The 24,103-nt window shown below is 37.5% G+C and overlaps 1 protein-coding gene across 5 annotated transcripts; it reads right to left on the reverse strand.

Moving 5' to 3' along the window:
• Nucleotides 1-536: 536 nt before the first annotated feature.
• On the reverse strand, nt 537-23,659 carry LOC131554036 (protocadherin Fat 4). 5 transcript variants are annotated; one of them, XM_058799061.1, is made up of 18 exons: nt 22,719-23,659; nt 22,369-22,624; nt 20,966-21,155; nt 20,474-20,818; nt 16,882-17,792; nt 14,350-14,527; nt 13,822-14,002; nt 13,017-13,267; nt 8,590-12,918; nt 8,393-8,494; nt 7,925-8,226; nt 7,729-7,814; nt 7,445-7,618; nt 7,237-7,364; nt 6,933-7,174; nt 3,459-3,732; nt 2,110-3,198; nt 537-1,603 (listed from the first exon to the last, which is right to left on the reverse strand). In XM_058799061.1, the coding sequence occupies exons 2-18, from the start codon at nt 22,417-22,419 to the stop codon at nt 1,362-1,364; spliced, it is 9,075 nt and encodes a 3,024-aa protein (XP_058655044.1). In that variant the 5' UTR covers nt 22,420-22,624; nt 22,719-23,659; the 3' UTR covers nt 537-1,361. The 5 variants fall into 5 exon arrangements, with proteins under 5 accessions (XP_058655044.1, XP_058655046.1, XP_058655045.1 ...); XM_058799063.1 differs by having other exon boundaries at nt 2,110-2,425; nt 2,504-3,198; nt 22,369-23,659; XM_058799062.1 differs by having other exon boundaries at nt 6,933-7,150; nt 22,369-23,659.
• Between the last annotated feature and the right edge of the window lie 444 nt (nt 23,660-24,103).

Genomic DNA, 24,103 nt, shown 5'->3' on the forward strand with positions numbered 1-24,103 from the left:
AATATGTATGCTTAATGAACCTGTATATCTAATATGTTGTATAATGCTTGTGAACAAATACTGCAGAGTAAGGATATTTTACATACTTGTTGCATTTTTAACCATTTTTTCCACCATTTGTATTGCCTAACAAGAAATCAAAACATATTCAGCAATGACATCAAATCACTCTTTACTGTCATTTTGTATGTATTGATACTGTCATTTGTTGATTTAATAAATCTATTTTCTTTTTATAATCTTTGACTATAGCTGCTTAATGTGTGTTAAATTGTGCAGTCCTAAGCAACCAAATTACTTTTATAAATAACTAATATGTTAAAAACTTAATATAATGAATTAGTTTCATTCAAACTACTGTATAAGGAAGGACTGGTACAATCCCCATTCCTCTGAATGATTACATTCTACCTATAAACAATACATTTATTTTATACATTTTGCTTGTGTTTTGTGAATTTTTATAATTATAATTTTTTTCATGTTTATGGGTCAAATTAAAATTATTTTTCAAAAGTTGAAATTGTATACACAGTTTGTTTATTGTAACATCTGTTTGCAAAAATGTGATTGCCATTGTGACAACTTAACCCACTATTGAATAAATGATATCACAAAAAGTCAATTTTCAAAAAAAAAAAAAACATTTTTTTTCTGTCTTTTTTTCCTGGGCACATTGGAAACATTCAATCATCTTTTTTTTTTTTTTTTAAACATTTCACCTTGACAACTGTTCACTGGAGTTCAAAGTGTAATAGCTAGGCCTTGTCTTCATTTTCAAAATGTATGCATTAGCATGTGCATAAAATGTATAGCAAACATAAACTCAACTACAACATGATTATTTCTTTCAGTATAAAAACACAATTCACAATTCGTAGGATATAAGCAGATGAAATGTTAAAGATCTGACAACAGATGGCCCCAATGTAACAAGATTATTATGCTCCTCAAACAATGTTTTACATATAGACATAAACAATATTGAGTTGGGCAGTATCTAGTTACTAGTAATTTAGTTACTGTAATAATATTACTTTTTGCAGTAACTAGTAGTGTAGCTAATTACTAATAAGATTTCAGTAATAATATTAGAGTTACTTACCATAAAACAGCTTAGTTACTTAGTTACTTTTGATGCCTCAAACCCGCTGATTTAAAATCTAACAATCAAATAATTCCTAGATTTATTTTCACCGCACATCCATGTGATGTCCCCAGTGCAGCATTATAAATAGTATATTTACACTTCAATTAATGTTCTTATGAAAGGAATGATTCACATGTATTTCACTGGTCCAGTGTTAGTCAGTAATTTAAGTGAATGATAAGTGAACTCTGTTCCTTGTTTTTAACATTCTTCAAATGATTTCCTCTTGATCGCTCTGAAAATCACAGTCATTTGGTTGATGGGTCGGTAAACTGGCTATGTCCTCAAACACATCCACATAGGTGTTAAAATGCACTCCTAGATTTAGAAGATTCTCAAGCTGCTGTATCCCGCCGGAGACAGAGGTGTTTGGGAGACTCTGGACGGAGGGGGATGAGACCACATCTCTGAACGGTGAAGGGGCCTTCAGAATAAACTGCCTTCTGGACCAATCTGCAGATGAAACAACCAACAAACTCAACCAAAGTTCAACTGTATTGGCTAAACTGTCATAACACAATATAATGTTGTGTATTCACATTTAACAAAATGAATTTCTTAATATTTCAATTGAATAGTCAATAGTATCAAGAGGTAAGAAAGTAAAGGCCTTTCTTGTTTTCTAAAGCACAGTGTGTCATTTGGAAGGCTCTGGTGGTTGAAAGACATTAAATGACCACTAGATGGCGACGAAGCTCCAGAAGAGTGGTTTGGTGTCTTGAAGTTGTTGTTTTCTTCATTTGGTCAAACCATAAAATGTCATTATTGGTTCAGGTCAGTGTAGTTTTCAACTAGATTAAAAAGTTATTCAACTTTTAAAATAAATTCTTATATAGTTATATTTTTTGGATTTCTTAATATAATAACTTACTAAAACTGTCAAAACCAATATTCACCCTATTTTTATTAACATCTTTAATTTAGGTATCAGGTAAATGAAACTGCACATGAGTCCTTGCCTTCAGGTGGATGTTCATCTTTGTCATGTGAGCTGATGAGAGACAGTTCTCTCTCACAGTCAAACTCTGAGCCGGTGAAGGAGCAGTGACTTTCACTCTCTGATGATGTCTCTACTGGCCCGTCTCTGCACGGCTTTATGGGACACTCTGTGATATTCTGATTAGAGTACCCCTTGTGGTTCTGTGGGGTTTTCAGTTTCTCAACCTCATCTGCTGAGAGATGTTGTGGAGGGCCTGTGAGATCAGGAGCCAGCTTTCTCTTGAAGAACAGTTGGGATTGACGTTGCCACTGGTTTATATCACCTCCAGATGTTCTCTGATGAAGTTTAGGAGATAGATTATGATTAGTTTGAGGTTGCATGATGGATTGAGAAACTATTGGATTGCCATTCACCTGTTCTCCACGTTCATCCTCCTTCTTCAGCTGTAGGGTCTTCACATCTGAGTATGTGCTGTCAATCTCATAGTACTCCAGTTCACTGCCTCCAAAACCTGAGACATGACAAGAAGGCCCACTCTCAGTATAGCTTTCCACTCCTTGCATAGGATCCCTTGGTTTTATCAGATCTGGTTGCTTGCTGGCTTCATTTGACACATTTTGAGGACACTCATCAAGAGGACCTAAACTAAATCCCAGGTTATCCGTGCCGTGCTGTTTGCTTGGTGGCATCTTTTCACCCTCACAGAGTTTGTCTTGTCTTCTGAGGATAATACAGAGAACTAGGATCAGAAGAATGAGGACAATGGGAAGAATGACTGCTACAATCCATACAGGGACTTTGCTCTCTTGGGTTTGAGAACAGGCCTCGCTGTGGACGACGTCAGATGAGCAAGATCCACATGAAGACACATTGTACAGACAGATACACCAGTAGTCATCTTTGGAAGAAGAACCACAGTCACTATCATTCCAGCAGGGCTCAGACAGACAGGAATCCTTCAGACATGGAGTCAGAACACAGTGGTTTGGAGAAATGCAGAAGGTTTGGAAGACAGGCGGGCTGGAGTTGGCATCGACTATCTCATTGTAGCCGTTGTATGACAGGAGATGGCCATTGAATTTGATGTATTCCACACATCCTCTGAAACCTGGAAAACCAAGAAAAGCAACATAACCGACAAAATATAAAGGTTTTATGATCATTGGCAATTTTAATAAATGGTTAAATTGGTTATGAAAACTAAATGAAAAGAGTTGTTTCATAATCTATACATTTTGTAACACTGACACTTGACATCTAAAAAAAAAAGACCAATGTTCAAATCCTATTCTATAATAACCCTGTTTTTGACAATAAAATTTGCAGTATTCTATAACCAAATAAGCAACAAATCAGAGGCAATCTAACCTAAATTTTGGATAATCTCTCGGACATCTCTAGATTCTTTCAATGGAGAAGAGCCCAGAAAAATGGTCTCCACTAAGAATGTGGGGTGAGTTATGGTGCCATTGGTGGTGTTCACTACAGGCCGTTCATCTAGAAACAGAGTCATGTATGAGCCTCTTCTGCGCAGATGAAGAACATGCCACTGTCCATCAGACACATTTCCCTCCATTAAGTGCTCCATTCGCTGGCCAGATGTGACATTGGTGAACACATACAGAGGTTTTCCATTTGATATCTGAGAAGGCAAGAGAAAACATGTTTTGAACTGAAATGACAGATTTATCAGACAACACTGACAACGTACAGTAGTTCAGATATTGCAGATTTGAGTTTATTGAAGGTGTTTAGTAGGCGTTTACTATTGTGTAACCTTAATGTTTTGGATGTTTCATATTTCAAGAGTATAGCCACGTGACAAACAATATGTGTTTTAACATGACTTTAGTGTGAAAAAAATTGCTTATTAAGCTGTTTTCCCATTCTGTTGTATCGATTTTTATTTGTTATTTTTCTATATTTTTTTCTTTTTTATATGATTAATGTAAAGCGCTTTGAATTACCATTGTGTATAAAATGTGCTATATAAATAGAATCGCTAATTTTGAATTTTGTCGCACTGACAACATAACTAAAACTCTAAAATGGCTGTAAAAATGCATGAACAACTTTACAAATTAAATAATACACAAGGTTTAACAGACGAATTCAAAAGTGCTTTTTATAAAATTATAAGTTTCACATTACATTCACTGCTTTTTAATCCTCCAAAAACTGTCCTCTTATACTTTCATTGTATAGTTGGGAAAAAAATTATTTGATCCCCTGCTGATTTTGTACGCTTGCCCACTGACCAGTGTTGGGCACGTTACTTTAAAAAAGTAATTAGTTATAGTTACTAGTTACTTCTCACAAATAGTAACTGAGTTAGTAACGGAATTACATCATTATAAAAGTAACTAATTACCAGGGAAAGTAACTATTGCGTTACTTTAAAAAAAAAAAATGTTCAAATGTCAAATAACTTTGGATGCCCCCATTTGTTAATTAATTAAATTAAATTTGTTAAATATGTTAAATTAAATAAGAATAAATTATTATTATAAAACATTGTACATTAATCTACACTATTTATCTACTGACACTTAGCATCAGTCAGTGAAGCATTATAATATAATATTATATGATGATAGAACTTTAGTAATTAGAATAACCAAGTATGAATGTATATTTGTCATAAATATAAAACGCACTAAGGATTAATGAGCTGCTGGGTTCATGAATATTAATCACGTTGTCTGCGTTCGCTCGCATTGATTTGCTGAAATCAAAACACTGATGATTATAGGTGAGCTTCAGCCAATGAGATTGTCGTTTGAGCATTAGCTCCGCCCACTACCAGAGAAACCGGCAGTTGTTAAAAGCTGAAGAATTCCAAAGGAACTCCGTTATTTTGACAGGAAAATACAACAAAGAATATTGTTTACATGTAGCGCGTCAATTCTGCATGTTATGAAAGACTCTCTTGCTCTGTATCTTTGTTTGTGTGCGTGTATGTGAGAGAAAGCGACGGCGAGTCGTGCGCTTCACACTGTTTATGGTACGTCAAATAGGCTACAGCTACACGCATCCATTTAGATGAACTGAAAAATTAAATTCTAATAATATAATATAGTAACGCCACATTTTATTGTCAGTAACGGTAACGGCGTTGTAACGGGGGAAACAGTAATTCATTTGATTACTCGTTACTGAAAAAAATAACGCCGTTTATTTATAACGCTGTTATTCCCATCACTGCCACTGACAAAAGAAATGATCAGTCTATAATTTTAATGGTGGGTTTATTTGAACAGTGAGGGATAGAAAAACAACAACAAAATCCAAAAAAATGCATTTCAAAAAAGTTATACAATTAATTTGCATTTTAATGAGTGAAATAAGTATTTGACCCCTTCGCAAAACATGACTTAGTAGCCTACTTGGTTGCAAAACCCTTGTTGGCAATCACAGGTTTGCACACATCTCAGGAGGGATTTTGTCCCACTCCTCTTTGCAGATCCTCTCAAAGTCATTAAGATTTCGAGGCTGACGTTTGGCAACTCGAACCTTCAGCTCCCTCCACAGATTTTCTATGGGATTAAGGTCTGGAGACTGGCTAGGCCACTCCAGGACCTTAATGTGCTTCTTCTTGAGCCACTCCTTTGTAGTCTTGGCCGTGTGTTTTGGGTCATTGTCATGCTGGAATACCCATCCACAACCCATTTTCAATGCCCTGGCCCTGACATTACATGGCCCCGTCCATCGTCCCTTTGATACAGTGCAGTTGTCCTGTCCCCTTAGCAGAAAAACACCCACAAAGCATAATGTTTCCACCTCCATGTTTGACGGTAGGGATGGTGTTCTTGTGGTCATAGGCAGCATTCCTCCTCCTCCAAACACGGTGAGTTGAGTTGATGCCAAAGAGCTCGATTTTGGTCTCATCTGACTACAACACTTTCACCCAGTTCTCCTCTGAATCATTCAGATGCTCATTGGCAAACTTCAGACGGGCCTATACATGTGCTTTTTTGAGGAGGGGGACCTTGCAGGCGCTGCAGGATTTCAGTCCTTCACAGCGTACTGTGTTACCAATTGTTTTCTTGGTGACTATGTTCCCAGCTGCCTTGAGATCATTGGCAAGATCCTCCCGTGTAGTTCTGGGCTGATTCCTCTCCGTTCTCATGATCATTGAAACTCCACGAGGTGAGATCTTGCATGGAGCCCCAGACCGAGGGAGATTGACAGTTATTTTATGTTTCTTCCATTTGCGAATAATCGCACTAACTGTTGTCACCTTCTCACCAAGCTGCTTGGCGATGGTCTTGTAGCCCATTCCAACCTTGTGTAGGTCTATAATCTTGTCCCTGACATCACTGGACAGCTCTTTGGTCTTGGCCATGGTGGAGAGTTTGGTATCTGATTGATTGATTGCTTCTGTGGACAGGTGTCTTTTATACATTTAACAAACTGAGATTAGGAGCACTCACTTTAAGAGAGTGCTCCTAATCTCAGCTCCTTACCTGTATAAAAGACACCTGGGAGCCAGAAATCTTGCTGATTGATAGGGGATCAAATACTTATTTCACTCATTAAAATGCAAATGAATTTATAACTTTTTTGAAATGCGTTTTTCTGGATTTTTGTTGTTGTTGTTATTCTGTCTCTCACTGTTCAAATAAACCTACCATTAAAATTATAGACTGATCATTTCCTTGTCAGTGGGCAAATGTACAAAATCCGCAGGGGATCAAATAATTTTTTCACCACTGTAAGTACCTCAACATAAGCTCACAAAGTTTAAATAATTTTTTTGCTGTAAACAACATGATGCTGCAAATGCTATCAAATGAGTTTAACTTGAACTGAATATTCCTTTCAAATTCTCCCAGAGCTCACCTGAAGTTTTAGATGAGCAGTTTGACACCAGCACACAACCAAAACACCATTTCTTCTGACAGTCCTCATCTTGATCTCAACACTGTCAAATCCCTGAGAATCTCCTTCCTTCCCATCCAGAATGGCCTGCAGAATCTGGTTTCTTCTGTAGCTTTCCTTGACAGCAAACTCAATGTAGGCCTCCCCGCTGAGAAACAATACATGCTGCTCCGCCAAATCTATCAAAAACAGAATTACACTCACTTAAAGATTTTAAACGCTGAACTACAACAGGAAAAAAAACAACAACAGAAAAACAAATTACTCATGGCACAGTTGGGTCCTGTGAATTGGTCTCTGCACTGGCAGTGGTGGTGCGACCATCGGTCTTGACAAACTGCTTCGTTCAAACACACTGCTGTTTCACAAGGAGGATTATCTGCTCGTGGACATCTGACAAACAAAAATAAATAAACTGAAACATGGCATTATAATAGAAATTTTATAGCTTTAAAGAATCATTTGAAACTGACCGATCAAGAACATTCTGGGATGCCAGAGATTTTAAGGAATCTGGACTGAAGTTGTTCACTTGCATGTTTCTCATACAGCCAACAAAGTCATGAGTCCTGATTTGCCTCTGTAAAATGACATCAATGGACTTTACGCCGCCAAACGTCATGTTATTTGAGCTCACTTCCAGAGTCCTGTTTGTAAATGTAATATAAAGGTTCAGTTGCATAAACAAATAATGGCAGTTTGTAATTGTTTACTAGTATGTTAAATCTGCAACAGAAAGGTGAGATTAAACTAATACCTTTGGGTTCCAGTGGCACCATTTTGTGACGAGCAAAAGCCTTGCGGTTCATGGGGAGAGCAGTTGTCTATTTCTAGAGAGGCTATCTGAGAGACACAAAAGCATGTATACCTGCAAAATATCTCAAAAATCTTTCACAAAAATGGTTTGATTGATTCCTAAGAGTGAAAAATAACCGTGTATGGGAATCACGTACATTTCCAGTTCTTCTTACGGTGATGTTGTGAAAACTTCCATCAGCCACTACCTTCCCTGTTTCCAATCTTATCACTCCAGATCCAAGATCATAAGACAGCCACAGTCTTCCACTCACAATTTCAAGGGCCAGGAAGTCTGAAGTTGATGGGTCACCATGGTTGTACAAAAGCAAAGCGTTTTGCTGCACAGTTGCAAATTCCAAATAGATGAAGTTATACTGTGGATCCAATGGAGGAAATTCTATGTAAGAAATTTCCTGAAAGCCATAACTGTGCTCTTCACAATTGACTCCACTCACACCTAACAATAAAAGGAATTCAATAATGAATAATGCATTATTCATACTTTTCTAAGTAAAAATTATATATATACTGTATATATATATTTCACAAAGTCAGGTTAGAAACTAAATCATATAGGAAACAATATATAAAAAGATGCATGTAGACAGAAAAGTTCCTCTTACCAAATGGACACTGGCAAGAGTAGCCAGTTAAAAAACTGGAGCAGATGCCATACACACAAGGGAAGGAAGCACAGTGGTCAACAATACGATCACAAAATGTTCCTGTGACAAAAATAAATTGTTGATTAATTTACGACAAATCAATTAAAATTGGATAGACACAAAAAAAGTGTTTCTTCGCATTTATATGACCATACCTTCATAGCCTGGGCTGCAATCACAGATGAACCCTCCCTGTCTGTTCCAGCATGTTCCTCCATTTAAACATATCACCGTTTGACATTCATTATCAACTATAGTACAGTGTGGTCCTGAGAATCCATCTTTGCATTGACAAAAATAAGTTCCTGGATTGTTATAGCAGTTTCCCCCATTTTCACAAGGTTCCTTGGCGCATTCATCAAAGTCTAGTTCACATGCATCACCTGTAAAGCCTGCAGGACAAGAGCAGTTAAAGATTTCCACAAAATATGGAGATACAAATATAAGACTAGAGCTTTCCAACACAGCAACTTCCTGACTGATGTGAATGTTTCTGTTGCAGGTGGCACCATTATGGCAAGGATGGAGCATACAGGGGTCACTGGTTATTTGGGATATAGTCACATTGCTTTGCGCTTCCAGTAACTTTTTATGCATGTTTGATATTCCTCTTGCCACCTCTCCAGTTAGATACTGACCATTGTAGCTTTTCACAGCAGCCAGAAGCAGCATTTTATCTCCTTGCAACTTCATTCCAAACACATGGGTTTTGGATGCTTGTAGGTTAAAAAGGCTATCCAATGCTTTGACAAATTTTAAATACTTCAAAGACAGAAATTCTTCAAGAGTAGATATAGAGATGTAGAACAACACGCAGTTGTCCAGAGAGACATTAGTAAAGCCTTTGTAATTGACGTAGATGCTGTTGTTGACCGAAGGGTGAAGCTGGTCACTCGCTTCGACGGAAATATTATAAGTTGCCTCACCTTGGTATGAGGAGGACCACAAATTACACATCCCGAACGGGAAACTAAACATCCTAAGTGGCCCGTTTTTGATTGTACAATTGAACACATCCAGTTCGTCCTGATCAGTCGGTCTAACATTTCCGATTAGTCCTCCTGGGAAGTAACTTCCATAATATTTCACCAATATATTAATGTTTCTCTGGAGCGGTGCATTGTCATTTTCATCAAGAACTTTAATATGAAACAAAGTGGTGGAGGACATTGGAGGCTTGCCAGCATCTTGAACCACAATATGTATATGAAAAAGAGGGTTGCGCTCCCGATCAAAGGGTCTCAAGGTGAAGAGAACGCCATCAGATGTAAGCGAAAAACCCTCAGTAGGTCTCATCATCCAATATGTGAAAGGACCTTGATTTGGAGGAAGATCATCATCTGTGGCTGCTAAAGTGGAGACCAGAGTGCCAGCAGGGCGGTTTTCTCGGATAAACCCTTCGGTGGTCAACAGTTTGGGAGGATTGTCATTCACATCAGTGATAGTGATTGCTACCTTAGTGCTTCCGGTTACAGCAGGAGAGCCCTCGTCAACAGCAATGACCGTCAGGTTATAGATGGCCCACATCTCTCTATCCAGGTGACTGTTAACAGAAATGACCCCACTGACTGGGTCTATAGTGAAGGAACTATTGATATTCCCATGTTCTATGCTATAAGAAAACCTGCTCCATTCTAGAATCGCATCCCGGTCCACCGCTTTGACTTTAGTTATGGAGGTCCCAATCGAGATGTCCTCTGATACTGCTGCAGTGTAAAACATCGACTCAAACTCAGGGGCATCGTTTTCATCTAGTATTTGTAGATGTATCAATGCCTCATCAACATTAAATCCTGTAATGGCCCCTCTGTTTTTTGCCAGCACCCGTAGGACTTCATCATTTTGGAGACGATTTTTCAAATCTTTTGAGATGTATATTATTCCCGTATGCTCATCCACCACAAAATTAGCTTTTTTACTTTGCCCCGCAAGTACGTAAAAGACTTCTCCATCAGGTCCTTGGTCATAGTCTATGGCAACAACCCTTCCTATTTCAGTTTGTGGCACCAAAGCCTCCGAAACCGTGAAGTTGTATAGATGTTTTTGAAAAGCAGGTATGAATTCATTGAGGCCAATGATTTGGATGTGTATACGGGCAATATCAAACAAATATGGAAAGCCGATGTTGGAGGCTTTGACTTTAAGTTCAAAATTCTGATTTTTCTCATAATCAAACATAACTAAAGTGGTGATAGTGCCATTTTTGGTGTCCAAATAGAAGAGATGGCTGTCTCCTGCAATAAGCGAATATGTGATTTGGGAGTGAATTCCAGTGTCAGCGTCCTTCGCCCAGACCTGCAAAACCGTGGTACCAATCAAAGCATTTTCTGAAACGGTGGCAATATAATTAGTAGATGTAAATACAGGAGGGCTATCATTTAAATCTGTCACATATACTATGATATTAAGTCTCTCCATCTTGGGACGCCAGCCTCCGTCCTTGGCAATGACATTTAGATGGTGAGTTTCGAATTCCTCAAAGTCGAGCGTTTTAACCAGCATGATCAATCCTGAAGATTGTCCTACTGAGAACAATCCATTTTCATTCCCACCATCAAAAGAATAGGAAATAACACCATTGATGCCAGGATCTTTATCTTTGCCTTGGATTTTGCCAATAACTGAACCAATGGATAAATCTTCTGGAACAAAAAACTCCACTTTGCTGTTAAGAAAATGTGGTGCAAACAGGTTCTCACGTGTAACTTCAAAACTGATTACAGTCTGTGCAGAAAGAGGAGGAAGGCCTTTATCTTTGGCAGTGATTAGAAGTCTTAGAATTGTGTTAAGGCTATTTACTAAAGTTTTATATACCAGCACTCTTCCGCTGTTATGTTCTACCTCAAAATAAAGAGATCCATTGCCACCACTATTAAAGTACTCAACACTGTTGTTCATTTCAAGAGAATCTTGATCTACTGCAGATATCTGGATTACTTCTGTTCCCACATCCAGGGTTAAAGGGACTGGTACTAAAGGTCTGAAGGGTAAAAACGAGGGTGGCAATTGATTATGTCGTACTGATGTCACTGAAACAATGCTAGAGCTGTTCAAAGGAACACTTCCGCAGTCTGATGCCACAACTGTGAAAGTAAAATTTACAGATTCAGATTCATGAAGAACAATAGGCTGTTTGGTTGAAATTTCCCCAGTTGATGCGTTTACCAAAAAAAGTTCATTTGGTGGGTCAATGAAGTAGAGGATTTGGGCATTCTCACCAAGATCCCTGTCTGTAGCACTAATTTGTAGAAGGAAAACTTCATGCATCTTCATCTCAGGGACAGTGAGAGTGTAAAGCGGTTGATAGAAGATCGGTGTGTTGTCGTTGATATCTGTGATGTCTATGGTGACGTCTGTGCTGATGCTCCAAGCAGAATCATTGGCGTTTACCTTCACTATATAATGATCTTGATCTTCTCTGTCCAAATGATGCAGTACCAGTAAAGTCCCAGTGGTTTTATCAATACTGAATGGTAACTCACCATTTTGGCCAATGATTGTATATTCAATGACAGCATTTAGACCAACATCTTCATCTGTAACAGTTATCTGAATGACTGAAAAACCAACAGGAGCATCCTCAGGAACCTCTGTGATGAAAATCTGTGAGAAGCGAGGGGCATGATCATTTGTGTCAAGAACTACAACAATAACTGCTGCAATGGCTGAAAGACTGTTGTTTTCTTTATCAACGGTCTTGAGGGTAAGATTATAATACGGAATTTTTTCTCGATCCAAAAGTTTTGTTGTGAAAAGACTGCCATGAATTTTGTCTATTTTAAATGTACCCTCAGTGTTACCAGCCAAAATGAAGTACTCCACCTCTGAAAACACTCCAGAGTCTGCATCAGTTGCTAACACGTTACACACCCTACTTGAATCCAAGTTCTCATACACCTCACATCTGTAGAGGTTTTGTGAGAACACTGGTGGGTTATCATTCACGTCACTGATATTCAAATTAAGTTCGGCATATGACGAAAAAGGCGGTATCCCTGAGTCTCTGGCTTCAACTATTAGATGAAAATACATGTTGGTTTCAAAATCTAAGGGATCCTTGACAGTCAGCTCACCAGTGCTGTGGTGAACCTCAAAAACCTCCCCAAAGTTTCCAGAGGCCAAATAGAAAGACACTGGTGCATTTCTTTGTGTTTCTGCAGTGACAATAGCCACCAGGGTCCCTGTGGGCACATCCTCAGAGAGGACGTCCTTATAAACTTGGACTGCAATATGAGGAAAGTATGTGTTATTCTGGAATCTGACAGTCAAGGTTGTTGTGTCCATTTTTGGCAGATCTGCTCCATCCTGCACATGAACTTCAACTGTGATATCATTTCTTCTCTTCACAGAATCTTTCATAAACACTGTTCCTGTGCGAGAGTTAATGGAGAAGAGATGGGCATGTTGGCCATGTAGAGAAAAATTTAGTTTTGCATTCAATCCAGCATCTGCATCTTCTGCCATCACTGTGCAGACAACTGATCCTGTAAAATGCATAAAGAGGAGTTTATTGAAACTAAAAGGCAATGGTCTAAAACACTGGATAACTACTATTAAGGTAATCACAATAATGTACATTCACCTTTGGTTATCAAAGCAGGAACATTAGCCGTATATGGTCCATAAAGGAAGGACGGGAAGTGATCATTCACATCCTCAACTGTTACTGAAACTACAGCTGAACTGGAAAGATGCTTCATTGGATGTCCGTCAGTGACGGTCACCAAAAATTGGTAAAAAGCCACTGTCTCTCTGTCCAAGGCACTTATGGTGAATAAATCCCCAGATGTTTCATTGATGGAAAAGGGTAGATCTAGGCCCTCTAAAGAATATCTGCAAGTGAAATATAAGTTCAATATTACAGTCAGTTATGTTATATTACACAAGCTCATATCAGTGTTGTTACTGTTAAATAAAATTATTAAAAATGGCTTTTGTAATCGTAATCAAGCTGAAATAAAATAAAATATAAATATTATACAAAATTTTAACTTAAAAAACTTAAATACATAGGATATATAGATATAAATAACACTAGCTCGTATACGACAAAAACAAGTGATTTTTACTGAAAATGCTAAAATTATGGCCATATTATTTGAAGTTCAGTAGGAGCCTAAACATTCAGTCCTGTCAATCACTGCTATGACTGTATATAAGCAGCAGTCATTGGTCCGTTCCAGAAACAATTCTTCCGGCATCCCTCCACCACCCCTTCTCCTCCTCTAAATTTTTCCTCCACACCTTACCATCATAAGTTCTTACTCAGAGCTCGAGTTGAGCCTCAGGTTAGAGCCTCTTCGCGGACAGCAAGGCAAGTTCATTTACCATTATCTGGCAGGACTGAATGGGCAGGCGAACTTGTGAAAGTATAATTATCAAATTACCTTAGCTGTCCATTGGTACCGTCATCTGGGTCTGAAGCTGTAACTCTCAGAAAAACAGTCTCAGTAGGTGAATCCTCCAATATGTGAGTACTAAATGACTCACTGTCAAATATTGGAATGTTGTCATTGACATCATCAACAACAATAACCAAGGTGCCTGTGCCTGTCAATGACGGAAATCCTAGAAAGAATGGACAAAGAACTTAGAACAATTCTCTGAATATGTACTTAAACTTGGACCTATTCAAAATTTGGCTGACACCAATAAATCAATAATCATTTCCCTGTTAAGGCTGATAACCGGTATATGGCAGATGCTACAATTAAATATAATTTAAATTAAAAATAAAACACCAAAAACATAAATAGTTTTAAATGCTACAAGTGAATTTACAGCACTATGGTGTACAGTATGGAAATATTCATTTTAAGATTATTGCATTCCTAGAATATCAAAGTAACCTACAAACTAGCAAATTAACTGGTTATATCTAATGAGACATTGCAGTAAAGGAGACAAATGATTACCTGAATCAACAGCAATAACTTTTAACATGTATTGGCTTTTCAGTTCTCTATCAAGATCTTCTAAGATTTGGAACGTTCCATTGGAACGAAGTGAGAAGAGACTCTCATCATTTCCTGATTCTATAGAATATGTCAGCTGACCATTAACTTCATCAGAATCTTCATCAGAGGCATGTATCTACAAAAGACACATTTCACATCTTCATGAACCACAGAAAAATATATAAAAATTCAAAGAGGAAAAACAGATTCAGATTCTGCTGAGACAAACTTTTACTAAGGAATAGAGAGAAGTCTTAAGCTAAGAGTAAGGGCGGGGTTGACCTCGTTGCTATGGATGATATCAGCATGCTTACTATGCACACAGTGATTGGTTGATAGGGGAGGGGTCTCTGTCAGAGATTTATTCATAGAAATCTTGTAGAGTGCAATTTTACCTTGCCATGTTCAAATAAAGGTTTTAAAATAAAACTGTTAATTGCCACATTCAAATAAATATTTTAAAATGCAGGCTAAGTGTCACCAATTAAAGAAGTTCAACCTGAATTCCAGATATGTTGGGACTTTTTTTTTTTTTTTTGAACAAAAAGGAAAACAAAAAGACTTTCAAATCACATGAGCCAATATTTTATTCACAATAGAACATAGATAACATAACAAATATTTAAACTGAGAAATTTTACAATTTTATGCAAAAAATGAGCTCATTTCAAATTTGATGCCTGCTACAGGTCTCAAAATAGTTGGGACAGGGGGCATGTTTACCATGGTGTAGCATCTCCTCTTCTTTTCAAAACAGTTTGAAGACGTCTGGGCATCGAGGTTATGAGTTTCTGGAGTTTTGGTGTTGGAATTTGGTCCCATTCTTGCCTGATATAGGGTTCCAGCTGCTGAAGAGTTTGTGGTCATCTCTGACAAATTTTTCATTAAATGATATGCCAAATGTTCTCTATAGGTGAAAGATCTGGACTGCAGGCAGGCCAATTCAGCACCCGGACTCTTCTACTACGAAGCAATGCTGTTGTAATAGTTGCAGTATGTGGTTTTGCATTGTCCTGCTGAAATAGACGTCGTCTGGAGGGGAGCATATGTTGCTCTAAAACCTTTATATACCTTTCAGCATTCATAGTGCCTTCCAAAACATGCAAGCTGCCCATACCGTATGCACTTATGCAACCCCATACCATCAGAGATGCTGTCTTTTGAACTGAACGCTGATGGTACGCTGGAAGATCTCCCTCCTCTTTAGCCTGGAGGACACGGTGTCCGTGATTTCCAACAAGAATGTCAAATTTGGACACATCTGACCATAGAACTCTTTTCCACTTTGAAACAGTCCATTTTAAATGATCCTTGGACCACAGGACACGACAGCACTTCTGGACAATGTTGACATATGGCTTCCTTTTTGTATGATAGAGTTTTAGTTGGCATCTGCAGATGGCACGGCGGATTGTGTTTACTGACAGTGGTTTCTGGTTTCTAAAAGTGCCAACTTTTTGGAGACCTGTAGCAGGCATAAAATTTGAAATGAGCTCATTTAGTGGATAAAAGTGTAAAATTTCTCCGTTTAAATATGTTATCAATGTTCTATTGTGAATAAAATATTGGCTCATGTGATTTGAAAGTCTTTTAGTTTTCATTTTATTCAAATTTAAAAGACGTCCCAACATTTCCGGAATACGGGTTGTATATGTTCAGCTAATTGTCAGCCTCTTACATGTGTGCTTCTCATAAACAATTAATGAATATGCATATAAACAGCCTTTTAATTAACAGAGTAGAATAATCGTGGTTGATAGCAAGACATGCAAACTTAAAAGAAAACAAAACTGGATGCAAGACCAGGGGTGGTCGTGGCCTAATGGTTAGGGAGTCGGGCTGGTAACCTGAAGGTTGCTGGTTCGATTCTTGCGCCATGACTAAGGTGCCCTTGAGCAAGGCACCGAACCCCTAATTGCTCCCCGGGCACTGGAGCAAGGCTGCCCACTGCTGTGTGTTCACTGTGTGTGTGTTTGTGCACTTGTTCACTACTCACTGCTGTGTATGTGCACTTGGATGGGTTAAATGCAGAGCACCATTTCGAGTATGGGTCACCATACTTGACAATACGTCACGACTTAACTTAACTTAACTGTTACTTCATGCCCAACTGGTTAATGAAAACAAGGATATAATCAAAGGAAAATTTGGAGTTGGGATAACCTCCAAAACAAAAGGCGATACCTTTTTAAAAGCTCATTATCGTCAAATGTTTCTAAAATGTTTACGTTCCGAGGCAGACTGCCGGCAACAGCCATTTCTGGATAGTTTGTGGTTTGGTCTTAGTGACTTAAGAGTCCTCTTCACTACTCCTAACGTTTCACAGATTTAGGAGCTAGTTCTAGAACTAAAACACTTAGGTGTACTAAATTTAGGACTGACACGCCCATTATTTTTAAGATTTTCTCCTAAATCGACAAGTTATGAGCTACTTTTAGCCTTAAGATGTTTTGTGAATATGGCCCCAGAAGTCCAATTCATATTAAGTACCTGATGGGAGTGCTGAGAAGAGTCTTCCCCATTTTCGAAGACATGTAATGTCAGTGATTCGGATGAAAAAAGAGGAACACAGTCATTAACGTCCAGGACTGTGATGTTAATGGTTGCTGTGGCAGACCTTTGAATATCTCCCAGGTCTTCTGCTATGACAAAAAAGCTGTAGAAAGGCTTCTTCTCACGGTCCATCTTGTCTATCACCGAGACCACACCTAGAACAGAGTCCACCATGAACCCACTCTCTGAGACAAAGAACCGCACCTGCCCATTTGACCCAATATCTTGATCTCTTGCATTAACTCTGAGCAGGCTTGTTCCACGAGGTACATCCTCATATACTGAAAGACTGTAGGAGCTTTGAGTGAACTCTGGATTGTGATCGTTCACATCCTCAATAAGCACTGTGAGGTTCATTGAATTGAACAATTGAGGAACACCTTTATCTTTGACGTTCAATGTGACCGTGAGAACATCCTCGGTTTCTCTGTCCAATGGCTTCTGTAGGTACACAACCCCAGTCAAACTATTTATACTGAATGGTTGTTTTTCTGCACTCTCAAAACTGAAATCAACTTCACCATTGGATCCAGCATCAGCATCTGTGGCCTGTATAACTGTAACGACAGAATGAAGAGGTGCGTTCTCTGGAAAACTAACAGTACTGGGGGTCGTGATGAGAGGGGAGTTGTCATTGACATCCAGAAGATAGATGGTAACATCCACTGAGGTTGTGAGTCGAGCCTCTATGGGTAGAGCACGATCACTGGCCTGGATAATGAGGCTATACATTGCATTTGTCTCTCTGTCTAACTCCCCTCTTAGACAAAGAGCTTGATGCTGGTTTATAGAGAACTTGCTCTCAAGATTTCCAGATGTCACCAACAGATCCACCTCTCCATATATACCTGTCAGATATAAGAAAAAGAGCACCTGACATAAAACATGCTTGCAATGAAATGACTGAGCAGGTGATATTAGCAATCACCAGATTTAAAAGCTTAGTATTTTAGAAAAAGGCCATAATGTAGGCGAATTATAGGAAATAAACTTCAATTCCTGATTTATTTATTTTTTTATTTATTTTTTTTGCTATAAAGTATGCTTCTATCAGTGATCAGAATCCTAGAAAAGAAGACCAAAAGAAAATTGAAAAATAATCTGCTAAATATGTACCGAATAAACTATGGATGATGCACAGATTACAATTCTGGATGATATGAAGACATTTATAATTATTTTAATGTCGCGGCTGATTACCAATAAATGGCAATAAAAATTCTATACCATTTTGTCTGAACTTTTGTCTAACTTAAAAATAAAACACTAAAATATCAAATGCTACATGTGAACATAGGCATCACAGCATTATTACATACAATATGAAAAATTTATATTCATTTTAAGATTTGCTAAAGCCTGCACTGAACAACCTTATTGAATTATCAGTGTTTTTTTTTAAGATTATCTAGATCAGGGATGGGCAACTTCGGTCCTGGAGGGCCGTTGTCCTGCAGAGTTTAGCTCCAACCCTAATCAAGCACACTTGAAGAAGCTAATCAATGTCTTCAAGATCACTAAAAAGCTACAGGCAGGTGTGTTTGATTAGGGTTGGAGCTAAACTCTGCAGGACACCAGCCCCCCAGGACCGAATTTGCCCATCCCTGATCTAGATGATGGTAAAGGTGATTATTAATATCACCAGGGCCCATATTCATGAAAAATCTTAGCGCTAAGAGTTGCTCCTAGTAACAAAATTCTAAGAAAATTCTTAGAAATGTGGGTGTTTCCCCTTAAAATTAAAGAAAAGATCCTAGTAAAGAAAAAAGTAATTCAGAAAGCATCTTGACCCTTAAAAGAGGTCTTAAGGTCCAAAATTGTTAGGAGTACAGACGAGGACTTTTAAGAGGCTTAAGAGTTTCTTTAGCTGTGGAGAAAATGGACGAAACATGAAGAGGGAGAAGAATTGTGTTGCACACAATGCATGACTGATTAGATCGTGCAGGGATCATGTTTGTGACCGATCGTATTAGAAACACGAACAGTAACTAGAAATCACTACAGTAACTACATTAACATATTTGGCAACTGGAAAAATGCAACTATGCAGCAGCGATGATTTGGGTCTGCACCTGACAGCACTTTCAGAACCTTATTGTGTCGCTGTTCATTTCCTATAAAATACGTTAAGTATGACAGCATGGTAAATAAAAGATAAAGAATATATATACATATATAATGTGTGTGTGTGTGTGTGTGAGAGAGAGAGAGAGAGAGAGAGTACAGTAAAACAGGAAAAATTACGCCTGTAATTTCAAAGTGAAAGCTTAAAATAAACCCTACTCTTAAAAGCGCTCTTTTATTTCCTTCTTGGACAACCAACCAATCACAGTCTTCAAAAGACTGTGTCATAGCTAGCAACGGGGTCAGCCCCGCCTCCTCACTAAGATAAAAGTTTTTGTCTTTTCCTCGCTCAGAGTTGCTCTCAGATTGGTCCTGAATCACTTTTAAGCTAAGACTCCTAGATAAAATTTTTAAGCTAAATTAGGAGCTCTCTGAGAGGATTCTTAGAATCTTTAAGAATACGGCCCTGATTTACATCCAAAAAGTTTGCCAATTTAATAAAAGGCTTGATACAAATCCAAAAAGGACTTAAACGTTTTGGTGTAACATCTCTAGACAACATATTTCCAGAACAATTGTACAGAACAAAACAAATCTCTATAATCTTGATTATTCTTATTACTAAACTTGTATGTAATCCTGAACATCCTCATCAAAAAATTCCCCAAATGGGTCAAAAGGAATTGTGAATTTCACTGTGTACTGAATATGTGGAACACAATATGCTTTCTCCTGAACCTGAAATAAGAGAAGCCAAGACAGGGGGTTCTCCATTATTAGCAGTTGCTAGCATCCCCAAGAGAGAAAACCCTATTCATCATCCTGAGACTGAAGGAGAACAAAGAAGAAATGACGTAAGATTTAATGAGAGCTCTTCAGCCAGTTCTGCATTTCCCAAAGCTTTTCAAATGTGTGAACTTTGAGGTTGTGATTGAAGGCAAATAAAAGCTATGACCTGTACCGCCCATTGTGCTAATTCTGTATTGAATAGACTTATGTGTTGTTACGTGTCTCAGTTTGGGTAAGGAATTGTAAAATCCAAAAACAAAGACAAAATATTTTCAAAAACCAAGTTTAAACCAGAAGTTACAAGATGTATGAACACATGATCACATACTCTACAGTGCAAAGGATTGGGTTTAATGTTTTTGAAAGAGGTCTCTTCGCCAAGGCTGCATTTATTTGATAAAAAATACAGTAAAACAGTAATATCATGAAGTATTGAGAACTGTTTTCTATTTTAATATGTATATTTTAAAATGTAATTTATTCCTATGATGCAATGTGGATTTTTTTTTAGCAGCTATTACTCCAGTCTTCAGTGACACATGACTCCTCAGAAATCATTCTAATGTGCTGATTTGGTGCTTAAGCTATATTTTGTATTATTATCATATATGTATACATAGAAATATATATATATACACATATATATTTCTATGTATTTAATGTATTGCAATTTTACCCTCATCTGGATCTGAAACATTCAGATTTAGGAAGCACATTCCAACAGGTGAGTTTTCTGGTATGGAGGCCGAGAAGGCATTTTGGCTGAACACTGGTGGGTTGTCATTGACATCGATCACGTTGAAGTACACTCTGACCATGGTGAGCTCACTGTCCCCCTGCTGAGCTGCTGCAGTCAGGATGTAGTAGCGCTCCACCTCAAAATCCAGAGCACGAGACAGGAGAAATTCGCCAGAATGTGGATTGAGAAGGAAAAGACCATCACCATCATCCTCCTGAACAGAGTACACTGAGGTTTCATTCTCCTCACTATATACCATCTCCACATGTCCCACAATTGTCCCTATAAAGGACACAGACAAGGATGAATTTAAGTATTTTAGAAAATGCTTTTATCCAAACAGATTGTAGAAAAATGGTGTCCAAAAAGTGTCCACAAAAAAAGTTTAAACAACATTGAAATAATATAATATAAAAAAGCAATGCTCACCAGGTGGTGTGTCTTCCCTCACTTCAAATGAATATACAGATTTGGAAAAGGATAGTTGTGTAAACCCTCTACTACGAAGTGGAGCTAAGCCTGTGGATGGCAGAGCTGAAATGTTAAACCACTTCTTTTCATTACTATTCTCCGTCTGTGTCTGTGATGAACTGTTAGAACAAACACCATAGAAGAAAATCTGTGTGAAGAAAAGGAGAAAATCATCAAAACATGGAACAGTTTCAGACATGAAATCCCACATGACATACAGGAAAGGGCTCTTTGTGAGAGGCTTTTTCTAAAAGCAGCAACAGTACACCTTGATTTGTGTAAGGTCTGTGCTTTGAAAGCTCTCCCCTTACCACAGTATCCCACGCCAGCCTGAATATGTTTCTTTATTTGGGTTTCCCCGGGTACCTGCTTTTGTTAAGCTCTAAAATGTCAACTTAGATCTGGACAATCTGGTATCCAAAGAGAGGCTCGGGCAATAAAACGGAATGTTCTAATCCTGTTCAATTGAACACACCATAAACTTTCACTTCATTACCATTTATTTTTAAATGAAAAAAAAAAAGGGTTACACCAAGTAACTCTCACTTGTTTATTTATGTTTGTATTATTGTTCAATTAAGTATAAATACTGTAATTAAGTATAATATGTAATGTATATTTATGTAATTATATATATATATATATATATATATATATATATATATATATATATATATATATATATATATGTATGTATGTATGTATGAATGAAGAGTTCATTTGCAAAAACACATAACTCTTTTTTTTTTTACAATTTTCAAAAACAGTTTTTCCATTGTGCATTCCAATTAATCTCAATCAAACTGCAGTTGCGTTATTTTGATTAGGTTAAAAATAACTAAAAATACAGCTAACTAACACAATAAAACACAATAAAAACATGATAACATAATAAAAACATAATTTTTGAAAATTTTTAAAAGCGTAGTTATCCGTTTTTGCAAATAAACTCTTCATACATACATACACACACACACACACACATATATATATATATATATATATATGTGTGTGTGTGTGTGTGTGTGTGTGTAATTAATGTATTAATATATTAATTCATTAATTAATATACAAATAATATAAAATAATACACAAATATAAATATTAACATGTAAATATAACATGTTTATTGTGTAATTAATATGTGTAGCCTAATTAATTTAACACTGCATAGGCTACTAAACGTCTATAATGTATAAATGTATAAATTATGTATACATACTAAAAGGTGTTCAAAAATTCAATTAAGCATATGCAGATCTTGAATAATGTAAAAAAAAAAAAAAAAAAGAAAAGAAAAAGGCTTTCACAAAAACATTAAAAGTCGGGGGTGTTTTTTTCCCCCCTGCAAAAATACTCACCGTCGCGTGCATGAGAAATATACAGAGGTGTAGTAATCCAAATTTGTTCATCTTTGCTCGTATCCATTTACCTCTCTACACAAATAAGAACTTTTCTCGGACAAAAAACATATTTGAAGATCCACTGGTTCTTTGCGTGCACCATCTCTCTGTCCAGTGTCCAGTGTGTGTGTGTGTGTGTGTGTGTGTGTCTGATAGATTGTCCTCCTGTGCTGTGACGATTTTACTGGCGCTTCCTGTTACGCCGCCTCTTCAACTGTAACGCCAAAACGCGCAGGTAACGTTAGTAAACTAATAATGACTTATAATTGTTGTCAAATAAAATGTATAGTTTCTCTGGTACAGTATACATTTTATGATAGTTAATGTCTTGTCTAACTTGAGAATTAAGTTGATACGCCAGTAGTGTTTAAAAGTCGTCTCTGCTTGTCCAGTGGCTTGATGCCATATATCGGTCTGTCTACATTTACAATCATTTGACAATGCTCTATTTAAATGTTTCCCCCTCTCATATGGCAGCCAAGTGATCCTGTGGCCTCAATCTTTCTCTGTTTGAATTCAGAGGATGCCAGCATGGCACTAGCCCAAAAGGTGAATGAATGGAGAGAAGCTGTAAAAGAAGAGCCACCAGACAACCGTTGAACAGTACAATAAAAGAAAAGAACTACGGGAATATTAATCTTGAAGCAACTCTGAATGAAATAGGGTACATCCAGACTGGTTTGTAATAGCCTACTGTTTTTATCCTGTTGTGTTTTTATATATGAGCAGTCGAGTTAGTTAACAAAAGTTAAATTAGTTAACAAAAGACTTGAGCGCGTTAGCGGTTACGTTTTTAATTCGTTCCGATAGTACCAGTGGTTTTAGAATCTACGGTGACACCTATCGGCCTGAATGCATGAACTGTCCTTGGTTTATCTTTGGTTTTCTTCAGTACAAACTGACTGTCCAGTGTCACTGCGACCAAACTGATGCGAGTTGCCCGTCATGCGTTCGGAATAATTATATATTATTACTATTATTATATATTATAATTATTATTCTATATTTATTATTGCGTATATGCCTATACAGTGCCCTCCATAAGTATTGAGACAGTTATGACAAAATTGCTTTGTTTGCTGTGTAGTCAAGACATCTGCAAAGATGAATATGAGACAAAACTACAGAATGTCACATTTTATTATTAGCTGTTTCAACACATACACGTTTTACCAAATAAAAAGAACAGCACTTTTAGAGTTCATCCCAGTATTTGATGTGAGCATAAGTATTGGGACAGTTGAACATAAGGCAGATGTAAAAGATTAAAAGCTAATATTTAGTTGCAGATCCCTTGTGCACAATCACAGCAGTGAGTCTGTGACCCATAGACATCACCAGACTCTTGGTCTCATCCTTTGAAATACTTTTCCCAGCCTTTAATGCAGCCAATTCCAATTGTTGCTTGTTTTGGGGAGTTTCTGCCTTTACGCTCCTCTTCAGCTGGTGAAATTCATGTTCAATCGGATTTAAATCTGGAGATTGACTTGGGCAATCTAAGACTTTCCATTTCTTTGCCCTTATAAACTCCTTGACTGAACTGGCAGGGTGTTTTGAGTCACAGTCCTGATGCAATGTGAAGCGCTTTCTGATGAGTCTGGTGGGATTTTCTTGAATATTGGTAGCCAAGATGGTTGTGTACCCTTCCAAATTCATTCTGCTACTGTCATCATACATTGTCATTATTTAAATT

This window comes from Onychostoma macrolepis, chromosome 15, assembly GCF_012432095.1.
Source record: "Onychostoma macrolepis isolate SWU-2019 chromosome 15, ASM1243209v1, whole genome shotgun sequence".
In the NCBI taxonomy this organism is placed as follows: Eukaryota; Metazoa; Chordata; class Actinopteri; order Cypriniformes; family Cyprinidae; genus Onychostoma; species Onychostoma macrolepis.

Excerpts from the sequence above, each read along its gene's own strand:
- LOC131554036 (XM_058799061.1), bottom strand. The coding sequence starts at position 22,419 with ATGAACAAATTTGGATTACTACACCTCTGTATATTTCTCATGCACGCG. Across the intron at positions 8,227-8,392 it reads CTCTTGCCAGTGTCCATTTG|GTGTGAGTGGAGTCAATTGT; the intron begins GTAAGAGGAACT and ends TTTTATTGTTAG. Across the intron at positions 3,733-6,932 it reads CTGCTCATCTAAAACTTCAG|ATATCAAATGGAAAACCTCT; the intron begins GTGAGCTCTGGG and ends TTGCCTTCTCAG.